The sequence below is a fragment of the Typopeltis vanoorti genome, chromosome 7 (genome assembly GCF_054136105.1).
Source record: "Typopeltis vanoorti isolate ZY-2024b chromosome 7, IOZ_Tvanoo_1.0, whole genome shotgun sequence".
NCBI lineage: Eukaryota > Metazoa > Arthropoda > Arachnida > Uropygi > Thelyphonidae > Typopeltis > Typopeltis vanoorti.
The window spans coordinates 32,438,083-32,456,712 of NC_143555.1; the positions used below are offsets into that span (position 1 = coordinate 32,438,083).

An 18,630-nucleotide genomic window follows, 5' to 3' on the forward strand; every position below is an offset into this window, starting at 1 on the left:
ACACTTTATTTATTTATGGCAAAAGCAGCTGCAGGTCAGTGTCCAGACCAGAAAGCCAATCCAGGGCATCATCTGTCACTGTGTGGATGTCCTGGAGACCACCACCACTACCATGAAATTGGCACCTTGGGCAATCATTCACAATATGAGTGATTGTCTGGGCCACAGGGGAACAGTCACAATAAGGGTGGTCTGATAGTCTCCATTTATGTAGTAGGTAGCCACATCTGCCCTGGTTAGTTCTGATCCTGTTGATCGATGATGAAATCTTCCTAGGAAGGGCAAAACCAGGCTGTGGAACACACAACCAGGAAACCATTTGTTGGAAGATTGTTGGACCATTGTTCTCTCCACATGTCAGGTGTTGATGGTAAGGCAGCTGAAGAGAGTTTGTCTATGGACCAGAAAGGGTTTCGTGATTTTAGGTGAATACTAAGTGGATTTATGAGAGTCTGGTGCAGGGGAAGGAGTGGGTTGCTCATTACTTTATTAAATACTTTAATCGAGGCTTGTCTTCTCCGTATATTTGGTGGAGCAATGTTAGATAAGACAGGCAGCCAGGGGAAAGGGGTGCTTCTCAGTATCCCACTAATTGTGCACATGGTAGAGTTTAGCTGGATGTCTATAATGTTAGTGTGTGCACTTCTTTCTCAGACAGGGGCACAGTATTCTGCTGCACAGAATGCGAGGGCCAGTACAGACAACCTTAAGACATCAGCACCACAACCCCAGGTTGTTCCAGCATGTCATGAGATGATGATATTTCTTGTTTTAACTTTGTTGGACAGGTTGGTGATATGCCTTTTATAGGTTAGGCTTCTGTCCAGGTTCACTCCAAGGTATTTCGGGTGAGGCTCATGTTCTACCATTTTGTCACAGGATGATGCTAATGGATGACACTGGCAGATTGGTAACGAATGCAGATGATATAGTTGAATTATTCAGTGATCAGTTTAACAGCGTATTTCATTCTCATGAAGGCAATCGGGAGAAGTTAGTGTGTAGAATGTATGGCAGAGGAGGGACTAACGGAAAATGAGTAGGACGTATATGTACATAGATATTTCAAAGGCCTTTAATAGACTGCTACATGACAAGCTGTAGATAAAGTGAAACAGATGGGATTAGATAACAGACTACTAAGTTGAATAGATGATTGGCTGTCGGACAGATATCAGTAGAAGGGGTGATATCCCAAAATAGGAAGGTCACTGGTGGAGGGCCATAGGGATTTCTTCAGGTCTGTTTTCAGACCATTATTGTTTAATTTTATGTTAATGGCATTGGGACCTGTTTAACTGGAGATGTGCAAAGTTAGTAAGGGCTATGAGAAGTAGAGCAGATGTTGTGGCCTTGAAGGAGGAGCTGAATAGACTATGTGAGTGGGCAAATGATTGGAGCTATCAGTTTAATGTTGCAGAGTGCAAGGTCTTGAATTTGGTAGACAAGGTTGGGATGTAGAGTATAGTGGAGAAATTTTGAAGGAAGTGGAGGAGATGAGAGCTCTAGGAGTGACAGTGGACAGAGACTTGAAGTTTAGGAGTCACATTGTTGAAATTATAAGAACAACCCAATGGATTCATGTGTTAAGGCTTATGGAATCTGCAGTAGCACTCATAAATCAACCTAATTTAAACAAATACAGGTATAAAAGAACTTCATGAAATTTTGAAAATAATAATTATCAGTTTAAATCCTAGGTTGCCTAGAAATGCTCATAGAGGGCTCACCACCCAGATAGGACTTGTGAGTTATCCACTTGTTTCATAAGATGTCTCAGTAACTGAGACAAAATATAGGAAGCATTAAAATTAGTTTTTAATTCTTTCTTAGTGCTATCAATACTCCATTAAACCTCCAACATGAAACCCGATGGATTATGGCAATAATGAGGTGGACATTGACATGCAGAGGCAAAGTGGTTATGGCTCCTTGTGTAGAGGCTTAAGTGCTGTGAGGACATCGTGTTGGAGGCTTAATGGATTTTTTACAACACTCAGAAAGGATTAAAAAAGAATTTAATGCTTCCTATATTTCGTCCTAGTCACTAGGACATCTACGGGGATTACAAAAATAACTAATGTAACATGAACACAAATATCATACAATACTAAGCCCAACCACGTGGGTGACACTAAAGTCCTATCTAGGTGGAGTGCCCTCTAAGGGCGGTTGTAGGTGGCCTGGAATGTAAGGTGGGACCTCTGGTGATGAGTGTTTCCCAAATCTTCAGAAGCTTAATGCAACCATATTTATTAAGATTTGGTTGATTTCTGAGGGCTGCTGCTGCTTCTAAGAATAGTCTCTCTTTCTTGAATTTGCTGTGATGGAGCATGGCGGATTTCTTCCATGATACCCTGTGGGTGGTGTCCAAGCCATGGTCAGCCAAGCCTGAATGACCATAGTTGTGTTTACAGATGTAAGACTTGTGTTCCTCCAGGCAGATGGATGCTGATCTGCCTGTCTGTCCAAAGTATGCCAGCTTACAGGAACGGGGTACTTTGTAAACTCCAGGCAGAGAGAGAGAGAGAGAGAGAGAGAGAGAGAGAGAGAGAGGAGGGAGCTGATCTTTCGTAGAACGGATAAGGGTAGCAAGTTTGCGGTGGGGCTTATATGCTGCGTGTAGGGTGTACTTTTTTAGAATTTTGGCTATTTTTTCGGATGTACCACGGATGTAGGGTATGGTGATGGCATTTTTAAAATCTTGTTGACAAGAAGGATGGAGAATGGGGGAGGAACTGATTATTTTTTTGATACTGTGATTGCTATAGCCATTGGAGAGGAAAGTATTGTGTATGTGGTTAAGCTCAGTAGTGAGGGCAGTTCCACTGGAACAAAGATTGTGGACTCTCTTGGTAAGAGTTTTAATAATGCCATATTGTTGAGAGGGGTGGTGGTGGGAGAGTTTGTGAATGTATCTGCCTGTGTGTGTGTGTGTGTGAGTTTTCTGTATACAGTGAAGGCAAGTGTATCATTAGGCAGGCATGTGACTAAGGTGTCTAGGAAGGGTAAACAATTGTTCTTTTCCTTTTCCATAGTAAACTGGATTCTTGGATGTAGGCTATTGAGATGACTGAGGAAGGAGTGTAACGTGTCTGGGCCTCATATACAACCTACACACAGCATGTACAACCTACACACAGTGTACAACCTACACTCAAAGTACAACCTACACACAGCATATAAGCCCCACTGCAAACTTGCTACCCTTATCCGTTCTATGAAAGATCAGCTCTCTCTCTCTCTCTCTGCCTGGAGTTTACAAAGTACCCTGTTCCTGTAAGCTGGCGTGCTTTGGACAGACAGGCAGATCAGCATCCATCTGCCTGGAGGAACACAAGTCAGTGATCAGTTTAACAGCGTTAAACTGATCTGTAAACACAACTATGGTCATTCAGGCTTGGCTGATCATGTCTTGGACACTACCCACAGGGTATCATGGAAGAAAACCACCATGCTCCATCACAGCAAATTCAAGAAAGCGAGACTATTCTTAGAAGCAGCAGCAGCAGCCCTCAGAAATCAACCAAATCTTAATAAATACGGTTGCATTAAGATTTGGTTGATTTTTTCTTACAACACTCATCACCAGAGGTCCCACCTTACATTCCAGGCCACCTACAGCCGCCCTTAGAGGGCGCTCCACGTAGCTAGGACTTTAGTGTCACCCACGTGGTTGGGCTTAGTATTGTATGATATTTGTGTTCATGTTACATTAGTTATTTTTGTAATCCCCGAAGATGTCCTAGTGACTAGGACGAAATATAGGAAGTATTAAATTCTTTTTTAATCCTTTCTGAGTGTTGTAAAAAATCCATAAAGCCTCCAACATGGTTATGGCCCCCTGTATAAAGCTTTGATCAGGCTACATATGACTGTGCACAGATTTCAGGGGAAATCTGTGCACACTCATCCCGCTGAAAATTAGGTCATCACCTAGTTTTCAGGAGGAGAGGATGTATTGGAGAAGGTTCACAGAAGGATTACTAAGTTAGTGTCAGGTCTGTATGAGGAGAGATTGAGGCAGCAAGGGGTAGAACTAGAGGCCATTCATGGAAGCTGTATAAGGAGAATGTGAATAGGGTAGTGAGATGCAGGCTCTTTGTATGGAGAGTGATTGACAAGTGGAATGCATTGCCAGAAAATATTGTGAGTGCAGAAATTGAATGTGTTCAAACCACGGTTTGATGGCACGAGAGAGGGTATAGACTTCCCACAATGAGTGCTTTGATTTCACGTAGGTCAGATAATAATAATAATAATTTCAACTTTATTTTATAGAGAAATGTGTATGTCCAGAGAGAGAGAGAGACTATAGATTCAAGTAATCCAAGAGAAATCTAATCTTGTCTGAAGATCTGGGTGTCATCAAAAGTAACAGTTTTTTTTTTTTTTGTGAGAAATACTAGAGAATTTTGTTTTAATATTAATGAAAGTGCAGTTGGAAGACCAACAGAACATCATGGCTTTGGATTGGTAAAGAGTTTGGAGGTAGCAGAGTTTTTCTCCTGGAAACCTGGGTTTTTCATCCTGCATACAAGCATTAGTCAGGTCAGGGAGCACATGCAATTTACAGACAAATAAACAAAAATATTCTGTTTGTAAGCTGGTAGATAATTTGCAAGTACATGATGGATAGTGAAGATGTAGGAATGAGTAGTGTAGTGGTGTGTTGTATGGAGGGTCCTCCCATGAGTCGTTTGATTCCATAGAGGTGTCTTGTAATAATTAATAGCAATTAATAATAATAATAATAATAATTAATAATCAATAGCAAATGAAAATAAGATTATCTTAGACAGTAAATGAGTCTGTTATAATAAAGTGACATACATTGAGTGAGAATCGGTCATATAGGTTTACAACCTTTCATGGATGGGATGCACATAAAAAACAAACTAAAAGTATTATTTTTTAAGATTAAAAGAAGTTTAAATAGAGATCCATATAATATTAGTATGATTTCTTTCAGTTTCATGGTAAAAATCTGAGTACTCTGGATGTCAATAAAGCTTTGGGACTGGATGGTATTTCACCACGAGTTTTGAGAGAATGTGCTAGGGAACTGACAGTGCCTTTAACCTGGCTTTTCAATGAAAGTCTGGCTTCGGCAAAGGTGCCCAGGGAATGGAACGAAGGTAAGATAGTGCCATTGCATAAGGGTGGTAACAGACTAGAAGTGTCTAATTATAGGCCAGTCTGTGTGTCATCAGTAGTTGTTAAGATCTTGAAGAAAGTAGTGAGGGACCGTATACAGCATTGGGCAGATGAGGGTAATGTTATCTGTGAAAGGGTGCTCTTGTTTTAGCAATATGCTAGCCTTTTATAATAAAGTTACAAGAACATTAGATGAGGGAAAGGCATATACTGCAATTTTCTTAGACTTAGCAAAGGCATTTGACAGGATGCCACATGATAAGCTGATATTTAAGTTGCAGCACATGGGTCTGGATGTCAGATTGGTCAACTGGATTCAGGATTGGCTGTCTGATAGATATCAGAGAGTTGTGTATGGTGGAGCAGTTTCAAGGAAACTGAGGGTTACAAGTGGGGTCCCACAGGGCTCAGTACTAGGACCTATATTGTTTAACCTTTATATCAATGACATTGCCAGTGGATTGCAAGGGGATATTCAACTGTTTGCGGATGATGCGATGTTGGGAAGGATTATTAGTAATAGTTCAGATGTGGTAGCCCTGCAACAGGATTTGAATAAGCTAGATAGATGGGCATGTGAATGGGGATGTCAGTTTAATGCAGCAAAATGTAAGGTCTTGAGGTTTGGGAAACATCGATGGGATGCTGCATACTCTATGGGAGGAGTTATACTGGATGAAGTGGGGGAGACGAGATCTGGGGATTGCGATTGATAGAAACCTGAAGTTTAGGGGACATATTGCAAAGGTGGTGAAGGTAACACAGAGGATTGCTGCAATTAAGAAGGGCACTGAACTGCAGAGATAAAGAAGGTTATCATTCCATTATATAAGTCTCTGATCAGACCACACTTGGACTATTGTTCTCAGATTTGGTCCCCAGGATTTGAAGGGGATAAATTAACTGCGGAAAGTGTACAAAAGTGGATAACAAAGATGGTTTCAGGACTGTACAATGATAGTTATGTGGATCGGCTGAGAGAATATGGACTGCAGAGTTTGGTCGATAGAAGAATGAGAGGTGATATGATTGAGACTTTTAAACTGTTGATAGGTGGTTACAGGGTTGACACTAGGGAGTTCTTTTGCTTGGTCGAACAGGAAGGAGTGATGACAAGAGGCCATCCCTGGAAATTATGAAAGGAAACTGCGAGCAAGAGGGAGAGGAGTGGTTTCTTTGCTTGGAGGGTGGTTGAACCATGGAATGCATTGCCTGATGGAGTGGTGAGAGCGAGAACGGTCAATGAGTTTAAGGAATTGTATGATAGACTTTGTGTTTCTTAGGGGGGGGGGGACCTCCCCTCAATGAGTCTTGACAGACTTTATGTTCTTAGGAATGACCTCCCACGATGAGTCTTTTGATTCCATCATGGAGGCCTGAATAATAATAATAATAATATATTGTTCCTGGAATACTCGGTAGGTCAATTATTCTATAATTCTCATATTGTTTTATTTCCTTTTATATATATATATCATCATCATCATCATCATCAAATTCCTGCCGTGTACCCTCAAGGGGTGTACAGTATATGATAGTACTACATGAAAAAAATTACATCATTATTAATTTCCTATCTACAATTTTCCTCCAAATCGGTCTGTTACTTGTCAAGACTCCAACATTATCAGATCTTATATTTCTATTGTCTAAAGCATTTTGTACCGTATCAATCCACCTATATCTTGGTCTTCCTCTGGGTCGTTTTGCTGCCAAACCTGGCAGAGAACACTTATTTTGCTAATCTTTCCTCGCCCATTCTGTTTAAGTGACCATACCACCTAAGATTAGCTCTGCTAACGCATTCCTGGATGCTGACAATGTCAAGTTCTTTCCTAATATCCTCGTTTTTAATATGATATTGCCATTGATGCCATCTGTTCATGCCTATAACCTTTCTCAGGACTCTCATATCTGTGGTCTCTAGTGTTTGGTCAAGTGTTTTACTTCTGACCCCGCTCTCAGATCCATAAGTTAAAACTGGTTTGAACACTGTCTTGTACACAGCTAATTTAGTGTTCCGACTGATTTCTTTCTTATTCCATATGAATTTATTCAATTGACTTCCCACCATACCAGCTTTGCTGATTCTTTTGTCTATTTCTATATTTAATTTACCATCTTCAGTAAAAATCGTGCCTAAATAGCTGAAATGTTTTACTTGTTCCACAGGTTCTCCATTCACAACACAGTTGACATTTTCAATAATTCTGCCTATTTTCATTGTCTTTGTCTTTTTATTGCTGACCTTCATACCATATCTATTACAACAGCTATTCAATTTAGTCAGAGAATCTTGCAGACTTGTAGCAGATTTATTTAGAAGTATAACATCATCCACATAAAGCAAAGAGCTGACATTAACATCTCCAATTTTGATATCATGTTTAATACCACTTTCCTTCATAATGTGATCCATATAGATAATGAATAACAGAGGGGATAATTATTATTATTATTATTATTATTATTATTATTATTATTATTATTACGGGTATCTCCATGGAGTCAGTAGACTCATCGCGGGAGATCCAAACTAGCAAAACAATATCTGTCATATCTCTTCTTGAATTCATTTACAGATGAAGAGCTCACAACAAAGTCAGGCAATGAATTCCACTCATTCACCACCCTCCAGGCAAAAAACCTTGTTCTGACACCTTTGTTAACCACACTCTTCTTTAATTTCCAGAGATGACCTCTTGTTCTTCCATCACTATCACACAGCTGAAACATTTCCCCTGCATCAATCCTATAAAAACCTTTTAGTAATTTGAATGTTTCTATCATATCCCCTCTTCTTCACCTATCAACCAATCTCTGCAATCCACAAGCTCTCAATCTATCAATGTAGAGAGCATTTTTTATATCACTCACCAACTTGGTCACTCTTCTCTGAACCCTCTCCACAGCCTCCTCATCTCCAAGGAATCCAGGTGACCAGACCTGAGCACAGTAATCCAAATGTGGAAGTATCCATGCTTTATAAAGGGGAATAATAACCTCTTTATCTCTGGATGTCAGTGTGTTCCTCAACAACCAAGTAATCCTATGTGCAATCTTGGACACCTTAGCAATGTGTCCTCTGAACTTCATCTCCTTATCTACCAATACCCCTAAGTCCCTAGCCTCATCAATCTCTTGGAGTACCTTTCCATCTATGTAGTACACAGCTGGTAATCTTTTAATCCCAAAATGCAAGACTTTACACTTTTCCACATTGAACTGACATCCATTTTCTTTTGCCCATTTTACCAGCTTATTTAAATCCTCCTGCAAACTTTCAACATCAGCTTGATTTTTTATTGCACTACACAACTTTGCATCATCAGCAAACAACTGAATATCTCCCTTTAAGCCGTTTCCTATATCATTTATATACAAATTAAACAACATTGGCCCAAGCACAGAGCCCTGAGGCACACCACTGGTCACCTGCCTCATTCTGGACTCGGCTCCTCCATACACCACCTTATGGTATCTCTCCCTGAGCCATTCTCCTATCCATATCACCAATTTAATATCCATTCCCATCTGCTCCAGTTTGCATAACAGTGTTCTATGGGGTATCCTGTCAAAAGCCTTAGCAAAATCCAGAAGTACCACTGTGTAGCCAGTTCCTTTGTCCAACTCTGATGTTATTCTATTATGGATAGTTAATAGATTGCTAAGGCAGGATCTACCTTTAACAAAACCATGTTGGCCTCTATAGAGTATCATATCCTGATCCACCCATTCTTGAATTTTGTCTTTAACCAACTTTTCCAATACTTTTACCACTACTCCTGAGATGGTGATTGGTCTGTAATTCAATACTGCAGTTTTAGAGCCACCCTTATGCAAAGGAACCACTTTGCCTAACTTCCACTACCTAGGGACCATACCAGAGTTCAAACTTAAATTAAATATCCAGGTAAGAGGGGTTGACAATTCATTTGCACATTCACGCAACACCCAAGCTGATATTCCATCTAAGCCTACCGCAGTGTTTGCATTTAAGTTTCGCAATATATTTAATACCTCTGATTCTTTAGCTTCAATTCTCACATTAGGTATTGCTATAGGTATAGAGATATCCTCACTTGGGTGATAGACTTTTGAGAAGTGATCACTCAGTAACTCGACTATTACATCTGATTTTGTCACCTCAATACCATCAGCACCCACTAAGGTTATCCTTCCGAAGTCATTCTTCCTCTTACTTGCCACATAGCGGAAGAACTCTTTGGGATTACCCTTGATCTCTTTGGCTAAGGTCTTCTCATAATCTGATTTAGCTTTTCTTACTATGCTGGTAACCTTCCTAGCTTGAGCCTTGTACTGCTCATGGGTGTCCTGATCGCCCTTCTCCTTGTAAATTCTCCATAACATTTTCTTTTTTTGCAGTTCAAGCTTGATACTACTGCTCATCCATCTAATGCCTGCCTTGTTTGACCTCCTGACCATGGGGACACAATCTGATATTGCTTTCCTCAGATACCCGCTGATTTTATCCCAAGCACTGCTAACATCTTTCCCTTGCAATATGTTCTGCCATGGGATGGCTGCAAGCTCACTCCGAAGCTTGTTATAATTGCCTAACCTGTAGTTTCGTACATACCCCTTCTTAATAGAAAAATCCACAGATTTTGCAACCTCCCAAGTCAATACCACATGATCGCTTTCACCAACTGGAGGTAACGAGGTCACCTTACTTATGCATATAACCTCTGAACCAATAACCAGGTCCAACACTCTCACACCACGTGTCCCTTCAGTTACGTGCTGTTTCAAGTAATTATCTCGTAGAAGATGTATGAACTCCATTTCCTTTTTGCTACGTGATATTTCCTCCTTCCAATTGATATCACCATAATTAAAATCCCCCATAATAATCACTAAGCCTTCACTCATTGCACTAAGTTGCTGATGCATGAATTCAATATCTCCCCCTGTACTCCCTGGCCTATAGCAGCATCCAACTGTATATTTGGTTGCGTTGGTCACTATTTCGCACCAGACTGCCTCAAATGAACTCTCATTCACATGTCTATCATCATGATATACTACTTTCTTTGGCTGCAACACATCAGCTATCATCAACAGTACTCCCCCCCCTGTTCTATCTTCTCTATCCTCCCTGAAAATACTGTACCCATCACATTCAATTCCAGTGACCACATCTTCTGCTGACAGCCAAGTTTCACTAATGCCTACAACTTTTGGTGAGATTTCACTGACTAATGCCAAAAATTCTTCTCTCTTATTTCTAATGCTTCTAGCATTGGTATACAAAAATTGCAGATTCCCTCTAGATCTTGTACCGGCTTTAGAACTGATATATAAGTCACTAACTATCGTAGTCCTATGCCAATTTTTTTTCCCTCTCTTCTGCAATTTATTCTGCCTATAAGGATCAATAAATACACAATCAGTGCTAAAGTTTCTCTCTCTTACACTCAACCTTTTCAATATTAGTTTCCCTGCCCAATAACTTCAACCTGTTCAGAAAACAATAACTTCTTCAATCTCTTATGTCCTTCCATGTTAAGATGCAGTCCATCTCTAGCATACAACTGCCTTTTTCCTTCAAACACACTCCAAATATCAACAAACTCCAGACCTCTTTTTCTGCACATTCTTGCAATCATATCATTCATTATCATTGCTCGTCTACTTAACTCGTAATTGTCAAAACGAGGCAGCACACACACTATTCTCCCATTGACACTTTTCCTCTTCACAGTATCTAATAATGTTCTTAAATCTTTTCCTACCCGATTTATACTACCTCTCAGGTCATTCGTACCCACCATAACTATCATCTTGTGTGTTTCATGCCCTCTCTTTATTGCTAAAGCCACTCTTTCTATTGTACCATCAGCCAAGCACTCCTCATGCATACCACTCTCCATACCCTTAATCATAGAATCACCATATATTTTACCACTCTTAACTTCATTCAAGTTCACACTCATGGACTCATTCTCTACACTATTCAGCATGACTCTCCCAGCTTCATTACTCAACTCTCTATTACTTACCCCCCCACTCTCACTACATCTCATTTCTTCTTGGCCACTTGTGGTTTTATTATGTTGACTCCCAATCACTCCCATACTATTTATTACTGAATCATTCACCAAAGACTCACCCATATGTAATCCTGTTCTAGTTACTTCAGCTAAAGTAATCTCTATATTTCTAATTTCTCTGTTAATGTACATCCTTGTCTCACACCAGATTTAACATTAAACCATCTTCCTGTACTTCCTTCAATTCTAACTGCTGACTTACAACACAAATAAAGACTAAGTATTGCTTGATATAATGCCCCATTGACACTATATAACTGAAGCGTATTGAATAGCTTCTCTCTTGGCACTTTGTCATATGCCTTTTCCAGATCGACAAAACTTAAATACAGATCTTTGTTATATTCCCATGCTTTCTCCACTATTTGTCGTAAAGTGAAGATCTAACCCTGACAGCCTCTATTTGGCCTGAATCCAGCTTGTTCTTCACCAAGCTTTTCTTCCACAATTCTTCTCAACCGTTTCTGAAGTATACTTGCATAGATCTTGCCAGGAACACTCAGTAGGGAAATACCTCTGTAATTCTCACATGCAGTTTTATTTCCCTTTTTATATATGGGTACTATGAGAGCTCTACTCCAATCATCGGAAATTCGTCCCTCTGTCCAGGCTTTCTGAACTATGCAGTTTATATATATATATATAAAAGCTTTACTCTAGTCATCTGGGATTTGATCTGGTGACAGTCTTCTACACTATGCAGTGTAGCCATTGCAGTACTTTTTTTTTTTTTTTACACATAATGGTACCACCATATAATAACATTTTGAGTTGAAATAATTTCTCTTTCCATATTTTTGGTTTTCAGTGGCTTTTCTACTTGAAGTACTCATGTATTCCACCTGCTTATTTTCGAATGTTCTATCATTATTACTTAATTTAATAATTTTTTCAAATAATTACTCCAGACATCAAAGTTATTCTTATCTTCTTCTTTTATATCACTTTTATTATGATTTTTGGTTTCTTTTGTGGTACTCCTGTTATTCTTTAGCTTTTTAGTAGTCTCATGACATTTAGCTTCTATATTCGTTTCAAAATCATCTCAAGACTTTTGTTTAGCTACTTTTAGACAAAACATAGTTTTTCCTACATTTTTAACTATATTCTATAAGAGTACATGCTAACCTACTAGACTTTTGTATTATACATGTATATGTTTACTGGATTGTAGTACCATAAGTGAAACAAACATGGTTTGAAGGTCAGAATTTAGAATTGTAAAAGATTTGTCAAGCGAGAAAGATTATTGCATTGTACTACTTTCATCTAGATTCTAGAAGGTGAAAGATCTGTGCTTTGTGAAACACTATGATTAGTTGTAAAGTTTTTTGAGGATAAAATTTCTCAATGTCACATCCAGAAAGAAGGCTGGCAAGTCGTAGAAGACAGATTATATGATGGGTGCATAGAGATACAAGCAAAACTGATGACATAGAGACTGATGACATAGTGGCCAAATCGATACTGACGATTGCTTATTATTTAGAGAGACCACAAGGTAGTAGAAATTAAGTATTAATGGTTATCTCCTTTACTTTAGAAAGAACTCAATTGAGGGAAACTGGATAATAGTCTAATGGCATTTTTTAACCTTCTTAGGAATTAATTACAACAAAAAATTAGATTTAATTTTTTGTTGGTTTGCTAAATGTAATGAACTGGTGGTGCTGACTAGGCAGGATATTCGTTAAAAACCCAAATATTCAAAAATTCTCAAAAGTTAAAGCAAATTTTGATAAAGCCACTTCACTTTAATTGTCAAATATAATGATACAGGGATTAGCTTTCTCACCGACCCGAATTGCTAACAAAATTAAAATGAATTTTAATTGAAGTTAAAATTTATTTGAACTAAAGTTGAAAAAATTCTTGCATTTTACAAGTTACTAAATTCTTAGTAAATTGTAAAAATTTTTTAATAATTTTTATGTGGAACTATCTTTTAGGAAAATAAAAGAAACTCAAGATAGATGAGAAAATAAGAAAAGAATTCAGAAATAATTAGAACATTTAATATAAGTATTCAAAAAATAACGTCTTTACAGAATAACAAAAAATAAATTAAATTACATAAATATACTTGAAATTTTTTTAATTAAAATTTTAGGGGTTTTGATTTTATATTCACAAAATTAGAAATTGTGGTCTTAGCATCTAATTAAATATATGTTAATTCAATAGCTATTAACACCAAACCAATGAACTTTTTTGTGACATACTTGTTCCTAAGTAGGTTTTAATCAATTTCAACTTGGAAAAGGAACGTTCACCGCTCGCTACACTAACAGGTAAGGTTAATAGTACTCTTAAAGCAATTGAAAAGTTAAGGAAAGATAAAGTATTGGACACAATGAAATTAAGAATATCGAAAGGGTTTTGAATATTTAAATTATCCTTACGAAAAATATCCCAGAAAGCACATAACTCGTCATATAGTTCTTTTGTATTTACTACGTCTTTATTGTTGCCGTCCTTCAAGAGAATCTCTAAATCATCACAATTTTTTCATAAATCTTCGTTATTAATTTGTAGTAATCTATACAAGAAATTGAAATTATCATAATATGTTTTTAGTTGTTCAAAACTTCTATTAATGAACACAATGCAACGTCTAGAAGTGCGTAAAACACATTCATTCTAAATTTATCTTCTGGTGATGTGGCGTTTTGTCATGATTCGTCGTCGAACTTACGTACCCCAGTTTTAAATTCTTGTTCTCCATCCACCTCTTCACTCAGTTCTTTTGCTGTTTTTAGAACTTCTTTAAAATTTGTATCAGATCAATACTCTTGTAAGAATATTTTGAAGTTTTCGATAGATTCTAAAGCAAGTGTAATGTTCATATTTTTGTCTTGAAGCATTTTACTCACAGAGTTTATTCTATTAAGTAAATCATGCCCAGTTATAAGAGAGCAAATAAATTTGTAGTCCTTTATTTTAGCACATAAGGTTTGTGCTTCATGCTGAGTTTCTTTATTAAAATTTTCATTATTTAAAATTTCAAAAAGTGCATCGTAAATTTCTCCTAGCTGATATTCAAGAGGGTGGATTGCATTAATTTTACTTTCCCATCACGGTTCTGATGGCTGTTTGTTTTAATTTTAAATTTTTTAGTAAGCGGGCATGCACCGCATGCCCGCTTCCGCCGGCCCTGTGCATAGTTCTTTTTCTTCAACCTTTTTGTTCTGTCCACTGCTCGATGAAGGTCTCCCCCATGATTTTCCAGACCACTCGGTTTTCCGCCTCTCCCATCCAACTCACTCGTGCAATTTGTTCCAGTTTATCCCTCCACCTTCTTCTCAGTCTTCCTCTTTGTCTTGCTCCATCCATTGGTCTCCACTCTGTTGTTTTTCTAGACCATCTCCACTTAGCCTGTTTAAAGTATTTTACAATATCCATGACATCTGTTTGAGATCTTATCGAGGTATTTGTCTTCCTATCTCTTAATGTTATTTTTAGCATACTTCTCTCCATGCGATGTTGTATTGTTCTCAGCTTTTTGTTTAGGGCTTCTGTTAAAGTTCATGTTTCTTCTCCATGTGTTAGGACAGGAAGTATGCACTGGTCAAAAGCTTTCCTTTTTAGACTCATAGGGATGTTACTTCTGAATATATCTCTCATTTTCCCCATAAGCCATCCATCCATCCATCCATCCATCCATCCATCCATCCATCCATCCATCCATCCATCCATCCATCCATCCATCCATCCATCCATCCATCCATCCATCCATCCATCCATCCATCCATCCATCCATCCATCCATCCATCCATCCATCCATCCATCCATCCATCCATCCATCCATCCATCCATCCATCCATCCATCCATCCATCCATCCATCCATCCATCCATCCATCCATCCATCCATCCATCCATCCATCCATCCATCCATCCATCCATCCATCCATCCATCCATCCATCCATCCATCCATCCATCCATCCATCCATCCATCCATCCATCCATCCATCCATCCATCCATCCATCCATCCATCCATCCATCCATCCATCCATCCATCCATCCATCCATCCATCCATCCATCCATCCATCCATCCATCCATCCATCCATCCATCCATCCATCCATCCATCCATCCATCCATCCATCCATCCATCCATCCATCCATCCATCCATCCATCCATCCATCCATCCATCCATCCATCCATCCATCCATCCATCCATCCATCCATCCATCCATCCATCCATCCATCCATCCATCCATCCATCCATCCATCCATCCATCCATCCATCCATCCATCCATCCATCCATCCATCCATCCATCCATCCATCCATCCATCCATCCATCCATCAATCAATCAATCAATCAATCAATCAATCAATCAATCAATCAATCAATCAAGGTGAATTCTTCATTCAATCTCTTTTCTTTCTGCAATCCTAAAAGGATAACAATTTTCCCAAATATACATATGAAGTGACTTGTTCTATTTCATGGTTTCAACTTTGATAGTTCTATGGTTTATGTATTTATTCATCATTATTTTTAATCAAATTACTCTGGAGGCTTCATTTAGCTGATTTAATCACTCTCTTCCAGATCTTCAAGATTATCTGCTATTAGGATAATATCATCTGCAAATTTCAGATGATGCAGCCTTTCTCCATTTATGTTTATTCCTTTTGTTTCCCAATCAAGGCTTCTAAAGACTTCCTCTTTATGCATTGTGAGATATGGTGTCGCCTTGTGAGATGCCTTTTTGTATTGGGAACTTTTCACTGTTTTTATATAATTTAATTACAGAAGTTGCATTATTGTAAATATGGTTTCTCAGTTTTCTGGGTTTCGAGTGCTTTTAGTGTTGTAGATGTTTTAACTGAATCGAATGCTTTTTCATAGTCTATATAGGCCAGACATAACGGTTTATTGTATTCAATTGATTTTTCAATGAGCTATCTTAATGTGTGAATATGGTCCAAAGTATTGTAATTCTTTCTAAATCCAGCTTGTTCATAGGATTGCATTCCCTCTAGTTTAGATTTTATTCTATTATTTATAATTTTTGTGAAGACTTTATATATGGTGGGGAGTAGGCTTATAGGTCTGTAGTTTTTAATTTCTTCCTTATTGCCCTTTTTAAAAATTAATATTAGAAGTGAATTTTTCCAATTTTTTAGAATTTTTCTCTGTTTTAGGCATTTATTAAAGAGTTTAGTTAGCTGTTTGATAACAGGGTTTCCTCCCATCTTTAAGAAGTCTATCTTAATTCCAACTTCTCCTGGGGCCTTTCCATTCTTCATTTCCACTTCACCTTGTAAGATCTCAGGTGCATCGTGTTCTTCCTCACTCGAGTTATCCATCGATGATTCTTGGATGTCTCGGTCTTTGTCTTCATAGAGTTCAGTATAAAATTCCTGAATTCTTTTGATTATTGCATCTCTATTTTATAAGTTCACCATTTTTTCCTCTTACAGTAGCTATTTCCTTTGTTCCAACTGATAATGTTCGTCTTGGGACCTTCATATTATTATTGTTTTCTGTTGTTTCTTTAATTTTCCTAGTATTATATGATCTAATTTCATGTTTCATCCTTTTACATATAGTTTTACAAATTTCTGCATATTCTATTTATTGGTGTCATTCAAATCTCTTTTCATATCTTCTTTTCTTCATTAAATCTAAGGTTTCCTGTCTTATTTTTTCGTCTCTTTGGTGCCTTTTTACACCTCCAATTTCTAGTGCACAATTCAAGGTAGATTTTGTTAAGATTTCATTAGCATCATCGATGCTAGTAGTTGTGTTTAACTTTTAGTTAAATTTAGTTAAATGATAAAATACTTTATTTTATTTGATGTATGCCTTGGATGCATCATGGTAAATAAGAATATAGTACCTATCCCTTGTATCTATAGTTGTTATACTGTTTAGCTGACAGGTGAAAAGAGGAGATTTGATTCAAACTTCAAAATTACTACAGGGAATTTATAAGGTTACTACAAAAAATTTTTTTCAGTATATGATGAGTAGGGAGAGAAATAGAGGTCGCCCCCTAAATGCATAAGACAGTAGTTAGATATGCTGACTAAATTTTGTGCATTGAGAGTGACAAATGACTGAATGGATTGCAGAGGGAGTTGTGACTACACTGACAGTGAATAACTGCAAGGAGAGGTACACTGGTATCCAAAACCTAAGAACGAACACTATTTCTGAAGATTATCATAAATTCTGAAGAATAAGCCTGTGGAAATTTTCATAAAATTCTCTCAGAAACTCGGATTTTTCATCCCGCATAGAGACAAATCGGCCCTTCAGAGCACGCACAATTTGCAGGCAAAATTAATAGTTGTGGTGGAGGTGGGCGGTAGATGGCGTTGATGGAGATGATTTGTAGTAGAGGTTTGGTGTAGTAGTTGAGACAGTTGTACGTGTCCTCCCGCGATGAGTCTTCAGACTCCTTGGAGATATCAGGAATAATATAATAATAATTGATGATTTCGAGTAGAAAGCAGGTACACATTCAAATTTTCAAATTGTTTTCAAAGGGATCATGTAGTACTTTACAGGATAAAAGGCAAAAGGCACTACCTAAGCGAATTGTATTTGAAGGAATCCCTTTTCGTGAAGGAATAAAGTTGCAAACTTGGATGTCTTGTAATATCTAAAACACATCATCTAGATTTTTTCGTGTGGGGAAGGATTATTGGAAAGCTTGAATAAGGCAGCAGAATTACTGATACTGCCAGAGAGTTTCAAATCTCACATAGCATTGTATCCAGTCTCTGAGCATTGTCTTAAACCAAAGGCAGGTTTTCTGCCTTTGGTTTAAAACAATGATAGAGATATCGTGACAAACTGTTATTAAGACATCTGCAACAAATAGGCCTATATGTCTGAAGGCATGTTGTTTGCATCCCTTTATCTACATCTCATCGCAGAGCATGTTTTCATTATTATTATTATTATTATTATTATTATTACGGGTATCTCCATGGAGTCAGTAGACTCATCGTGTGAGACCCAAACTAGCAAAACAATATCTGTCATATCTATTCTTGAATTCATTTACAGATGAAGGGCTCACAACTAGGTCAGGCAATGAATTCCACTCATCCACCACCCTCCAGGCAAAAAACCTTGTTCTCACACCCTTGTTGACTACACTCTTCTTTAATTTTCAGAGACGACCTCTGTTCTTCCATCACTATCACACAGCTGAAACATGTCCCCTACAAAAACCTTTCAGTAATTTAAATGTTTCTATCATATCTCCTCTGCTTCGCCTATCAACCAATCTCTGCAATCCACAAGCTCTCAGTCTATCAATGTAGGGAGCATGTTTTACATCACTCACCAACTTGGTCACTCTTCTCTGAACCCTCTCCACAGCCTCCTCATCTCCAAGGAATCCAGGTGACCAGACCTGAGCACAGTAAT

At 38.0% G+C, this 18,630-nt stretch overlaps 1 protein-coding gene across 2 annotated transcripts in view; it reads left to right on the plus strand.

Annotated features, from left to right (window-relative positions):
- Nucleotides 1-18,630, plus strand: part of LOC150104568 (nucleoside diphosphate kinase 5-like) — a 122,812-nt gene that overhangs the window by 18,214 nt on the left and 85,968 nt on the right. Inside the window, exon 2 of one of the 2 annotated variants that reach the window (XM_090395785.1) lies at nucleotides 4,973-5,138. The exons of the other annotated variant lie outside the window; for it this stretch is intronic. Within the exon in view, the coding sequence (XP_090251911.1) occupies nucleotides 5,094-5,138 (45 nt within the window). The 5' untranslated portion in view covers nucleotides 4,973-5,093. The remainder of the gene's footprint in view (nucleotides 1-4,972; nucleotides 5,139-18,630) is intronic. 2 annotated transcript variants of the gene reach the window in all.